The 5,785-nt window shown below is 44.5% G+C and overlaps 1 protein-coding gene across 1 annotated transcript; it reads right to left on the reverse strand.

The window, feature by feature from the left end:
* Positions 1–2,784: 2,784 nt before the first annotated feature.
* On the reverse strand, positions 2,785–5,495 carry LOC147638680 (RGG repeats nuclear RNA binding protein A-like). Its single transcript, XM_086798637.1, has 7 exons — positions 5,021–5,495; positions 4,228–4,600; positions 4,066–4,134; positions 3,814–3,940; positions 3,563–3,718; positions 3,395–3,451; positions 2,785–3,282 (listed from the first exon to the last, which is right to left on the reverse strand). The coding sequence occupies exons 1-7, from the start codon at positions 5,199–5,201 to the stop codon at positions 3,076–3,078; spliced, it is 1,170 nt and encodes a 389-aa protein (XP_086654763.1). The 5' UTR covers positions 5,202–5,495; the 3' UTR covers positions 2,785–3,075.
* Between the last annotated feature and the right edge of the window lie 290 nt (positions 5,496–5,785).

The following is a 5,785-nucleotide window of genomic DNA, read 5'->3' on the forward strand; positions in this document are numbered from 1 at the left end:
TGCAATTGACGCTGAGACCAGCCAAAGCAACGAGGGCGGCTAGTCGCTCCCATAGGATTTTAGGTAGATTTTGGGGTGCCTCAATACGTGGAACCCCATTTGACCAGGTCCACAACCAGTAGCCGACCCGCCCATAGGTGTAGGCGCCTATGTATAGACATCGGGTCGTATACATGTGCAAACATGGGTTTGTCACGATTGTGCCATAGTGGAGTTGGTAAGGCACGTGCTTGGGATGAGGGAGGTATTGGGTTCGAATCCCACCTCCCACATGTCTATACACGTGACGTCTAGACGTGTCTGTACATATGTTCGCACCATTTTGCACGGACCAGTGTTTGGACATGGCACTGGGACTTAGAAAAGTCCCAAAGTAGGATGACCGGCTACCAAGCAACGGGGTGCCACATATTGAGGCACCCCGAAATCTACCTAAAGCCCTACCATAGCGCCCACACCTGTTGGATTTGAATCTGGCATGTAATTTTAGTGCCCACTCTACATCAATTTTCAAAAACCAAGTAATCTGGGGAAGGAAAGAGTAATTGGGTGTAAATATGGGCCCCAAATTTGTTTGGCAATTAATTAGTTGGTGAAGGATCGAGCGAATCGGAAACCTTAGGAGGAAAGGGTGCCGAAAACCTTAGCGAATAGGGAAAAAAAACGTGCTCCAAAAACTTCCCATAACCGCCTCAATGAAGCGTATAAAAAGGGCTTCGTCTCACGATTTACACTCAGGGCACAAAGAGAGAGAGAGAGAGAGAGAGAGAGAGAGAGAGAGAGAGAGAGAGCATCATGTCTTTTTTTTAAATCCTACGCCCTGCTCTCCAACCGTAAGGAGACAACAAAAATCCCTTTTGTTTTTCGTTGCGTTTGCTCTGCTCTTGCAGACAACCCTAAGGTTAAAACCTTAGAGCCACGTTAATTAATTAGAACCCGTAAGGGCGCTAATTACTTAATGTTCACACTACCCTAAATATGTTCCATTTTAATTCAACTAATCTTGAGTCCTCTTCCCTATTTAACTCTCTCAAAGCCAATCAACTCCATTTTGAGCTAACAAATCCTCAAGATTGTGGACGAATCATTCACGCTTACAAGGACCAAAACCACCCTAACTTGCACATAATCAATGTAGATTTTAAGGGACTTCATTAATAGGCGTAAGAAACTCACATGTTTACTTGCAAAGATGTTGGTCTTTGTATTGGGACCCAAGCATGCAATTGTGGTTGAGATGCAAAGGTGTCCTTAAGAGGATCATTTATATTACTTTGTGTTTATTTTGGTAGCTACCTCTCCACTGGATTGAAAGTGGCATGTTTTGTATCTACTATGATAATATAAAGGCTTCAGCTATTCTGCTTCTAAAACTTCCTTTGGCCTCATGAGTCTAAAGTTGTAATAGAATATCCTTCTTAGAGGAAGAGAATCCTCCTACAAGTTCATGTGTAACTTTGATTGGATAGATTCTTTGCAAGTAGCTGCAGGTGTCTCAGGAAACTCCATGACTTTAAATACTAGATGTACTTTGGTAGCCAATTAATGCCGACTCGACAAAGTACGGCAAACTTCTGTTGAGTTCCTTCTCACATGTATAGAGGTAAGTCGTGATATTCTAGCGTAGATAACTTACATCTTTTAGAGATCAAGAAAGAAGGGCAAATGTCTTTGGTCAGTTGTTCCAAGTGTGGTTCGTCTGATTCATTCGGGGAGGACATATTATAGAGGGGAGCACTCTTGTTCCATCGCTATTTATTCTTGAGTTGAATAAAGAGCAGGCACTTTGATCAATAATTAGAGCCTCTTTACTTTTATCTGCAGGAAGGGGAGAAACCTGACCATATCATCACTGCCTCTCCGACTGTTGGTGGTACGGTACATGAGAAGGCCAGTGCTGGGTGTACATAAGTTTACATAAAGGGACGAGAGCAAACCAAAATAGAGTTAAAAATCCTAGAAAACAAAAACAAGGAAGACTTGTGTAAAGAAAGCACATGACAGTCAGTCTCAACGGCTCTTATTTTTAGGATTAGGAGTCATGACCAGTTTACAAGTATCACAGATGTGAGCTAAGTCCTTTATCAAAGCATTTTGATGTGCTATGGGACATGCCAGATTGATAGTCTCACATGTTGATTTTAGATGCATTATTTTATTCCTCTGCTGCTCGAACTGAACCAATGGGCAGTTCCAATAGTTGAGAGGTGACCAACCCCTACCAATTCCACTCATGGGTTTGCTTCCCACACCCACTTTCTAGAAGCTGAAGCCCTAGCCAATCAACTGTGCTCAACCTCAAGGTAAGATCCGGTCCTCAGAATTGGGACCTCACATAATTCACCATCTAGGCCCTCTAAAATTGATATCCCTGGCCAGCTTTGTGATCCTATTTCTTTGACAGAGTGAAAAGGCAGCCTAGATGAAGGTCTCTCCAGGAAAATTCATCTCTTCCTCTCAAATTCTTAAGACATGATTCTGAGACTGGAAACATTTCAACATGATGCTACAGTACTAGACACCATGGAGGCACGAAGGGCACATACTGGACTGTCTACCAAATCTCTACTTAAAGGTTGCAAAGACTACCACAAAAAGAAACGATGGCTACACCAGAGACTCCCCCACAACACTGGAAACATTTGCAAAGCCAAAATGATCCTTCTGTATTCTAAACAGCAAAAAGAGACAAACTGCATATGATGAAACTGCTCTCTTCCTGTAGCCACCCTTCAGTACGGTGGCCATGACTCATACAAGAAAAGTAAAATTCACATAGAGATATAGAACCAAGAAATGAATTTCTAAACTCATTTATCAAACTGCAGCAAGATTGTAGCCTCTTTTATCAGAAAAGAATCCCAACACCAATCTCACTGTCTATCTGATACAAACCATGTATGAGAACAATAATGCAAGTTAATACAAACTATAAAGCAGTTTCAACTCTGTTAGCTAGCTACCAAAAACCACGTGACGGCGTCCGTGACAGCATCCCTTACAATTGAGACTGACAAGGACTACTCATTCTTAAAACAACAATTAGAAGGTTTGTCTCCACCATTGCAAGGAACCCTACTTCCCACCCAGTGTGGGGAATTGACCAGGATCCTCAATGCGGGGAGCCGAAAGTGCTTCCCGGGAGTTGTTATACCCACCTCCAAAGCCGACCCTGAAACCTCCACGATCACCACGACCTCGTGCACCATGCCCCCGTCTACCAGATTGGCCATAAGCCCCCTCTCCTTCAGCAGGTTTCAGGAATTCATTGATGCTCACAGACTTCAAAAGCCAGAATAAGGCTCGCTAATTAGCATTCTGCTCATAATTCACAGCACAGATAGGTGCTAAAAGACATTAAACAAATTGAGAAGCAGGGAGTACCACACAATACCTTTCTAGCTTTCTCCTCTTTATCCAGAAGCTCTTTTTTCTTGCCTTTATCAGACCCCTACAAAACCCCCGACCCAAAAAAAAAAAAAAAGAAAAAAAAAAGCAATGACCAAAACTGATGACGAGGTGTTTTAAGAATTTCAATCCATGCAACATGAGGGTAACAAACCAGTTTCAAAAACACCTCCTCATCCGTCTTTTTCTCCACCAATTGCATGGACTTGAAGTCCTTGTCCACTACAACCTTCCTCTCTTCAGCTTTCAAACCTTGCAACACTTTTCTTCTCTCTACCAGAACTTTCTCATATTCCTCAAGGGTCATCTCCTGTACAAAGGAAACCAGAGGTCAAACTACTGATTCCAAGATAAAGACAGACAGACAATTACATTTACTAGCAAGTATGGATTGTGTTTGCTAGCCTTATCCTCTTCCTCAGCCTCTTTCTTGTCTTCAGAAATTGCTTGTGCCTCCTCTTCAGGCTTCTTCTCAGTAAAATCAGAGACGGCAGGCTTTTCCTCCTCAGCCGCACTTGCTTCCACAACCTCTCTGCCATTTGACATTGCATGTCCCAATATCATACAAGATGCAAGCCATTAAAGCCATTCACATTCAGCACCATCAGTTCCAGCTTAATCTACCAAAGAGAAAACAGTTGGCATTATGTCACATACGGCACGGCACTCTGGTCCAGCACAACACCCCAGTTCCCTCGACCAGCACCATCACGCTTGACCTCATTCCTAGGCATTGCAAAAGGCCACAGAGTCTCAACCTCAAACAGTGCACGATCTGAACGCAGAAACCACAACAAAACAATAGGTTCAAATACATACCCGCGTCCCGAGCCACTTTTGCGATCATAAAAACGCCATCCAGGATGCTCTTCCCCATCTGCAAGGTAACCACGCCCTCTCCCACGTCCACGCCCACGACCGCCATCATACCTGCCCTCCCCATCATCTCTTGGAGCAGAGACATCTCCGTTCATGGCGGGACCACCACCCATGTAGCCTCCTCTGCCTCCTCTGTAGTCACCACCGTTTCTATAATTCCGATCATTATAGCCCCCACGATCCCCTGGAAGCCCTCCCTCCCGACCTGGCTGGTTGTAGCCCCCTTCAACACCCCTGTCACGATTTCCATAGTTTCCCCTACCTCGACCACGGCCTCCACGGCCTCTCCCACCATCAGCATGCGCTTCCCTCACTACATCAGGATCCAGAAGCCGCAGGTGGGCAAGGACATAACATCCACCATAGCAAATCAACAAAAGAGTAGGCTTTAACGATAAGCGAAAGCTGAGTAAAAGAAAAAATTGACTCCTGCAAATGCACTCTCACAATGACTGGAAAGCAGCACACATTTAATCACCGACAGTACACAGGAATACCAACATAGCTAAAAGACCAGGGGCAACTTTCAGCTAACAATAAAAGACTTTCCAAGGGCTTCCGGCAGACTAATCAAAACCCTAATCAGAGCGGTCTGCAGAAACCCCTGTGTAACACTTTCAGCAAGACCTGAAAAAAAAGGAAAACCCTAACGGAAGAATCATGATCAAAACCTCACATAACGTTTGCAGATCAGAATCCGACGCAGATCGAGATGTCAAAGTTTTCGGCTTACCAGCTTGGGCGGGCGGGGGAGGTTTGGTGGGAAGCTTGGCGGGCGGCGCCTGCTGCTGCTGCTTCTTTGAATCCTTAACAGCAGCAAGGACAGGGGCCGCAGCTCCAACCCGGGCAATTAGGTCGGTAGGGTCATCGTTCTCGTCGTCCCCGAGCAAAGCGAAAAAGTTCTGAGTCGCCATGTGGGGATTACAGAAGATGGCTTGCACACAGGGGCAGAGGTCACCAAGGGCACAGTGTGGCCATGGCCACGAAGGTAAGTGTACTGCAGCGAAGTAGGTCCAAAACGCTATGGAAGTCTGGCTTCGTCTTCAGCGAAACGGAGGAAGAAAATAATGGCCTATAGCCAGAGAAGCGTCTCTGCTGAAACCCTTACTTCGCTTGCAAAAGACGGTGGATCCATACTCTCTCCCCCCTTGTTCTTGCATTGGCTTGGGTGTGATGGGTTCTCTCTCTCTATATATATAGACACACTCTCTCTCTCTCTATATATATATATATGAATTACCAAAGTTCTGCCAATGATAAAAGTGGAATCACACCAAATTTTCACAACAAAATACTCACTTACCATGCAATAGAGGAATTCTCAAATAGTTAAAAGCACTCAATAACACCAAGATATGGATCGCACAAGAACTAATCCCAATGTAACTCAAGCAGAATAGAAGCCTACAGAATTAGCCAAAGTTTGATCAACTCATAAAGAAGGAAAGTGGGTTGTCTACCATGAGGACAGAGCACTTATTAAAGATTTCCAATGATG

Source organism: Cibotium barometz, chromosome 5 (genome assembly GCF_041138505.1).
Source record: "Cibotium barometz isolate CiBa-2024 chromosome 5, ASM4113850v1, whole genome shotgun sequence".
NCBI classification, from domain to species: domain Eukaryota; kingdom Viridiplantae; phylum Streptophyta; class Polypodiopsida; order Cyatheales; family Cibotiaceae; genus Cibotium; species Cibotium barometz.

What these genes read in the sequence shown, in the direction of transcription:
- LOC147638680 (XM_086798637.1), bottom strand. Translation starts at nt 5,201, where the DNA reads ATGGCGACTCAGAACTTTTTCGCTTTGCTCGGGGACGACGAGAACGAT. An exon ending in AGGCTGAGGAAGAGGATAAG is followed by an intron (nt 3,719 to 3,813) that starts GCTAGCAAACAC and finishes TCCTTTGTACAG; the next exon opens with GAGATGACCCTTGAGGAATA. An exon ending in AAGAGGAGAAAGCTAGAAAG is followed by an intron (nt 3,283 to 3,394) that starts GTATTGTGTGGT and finishes TGGCTTTTGAAG; the next exon opens with TCTGTGAGCATCAATGAATT.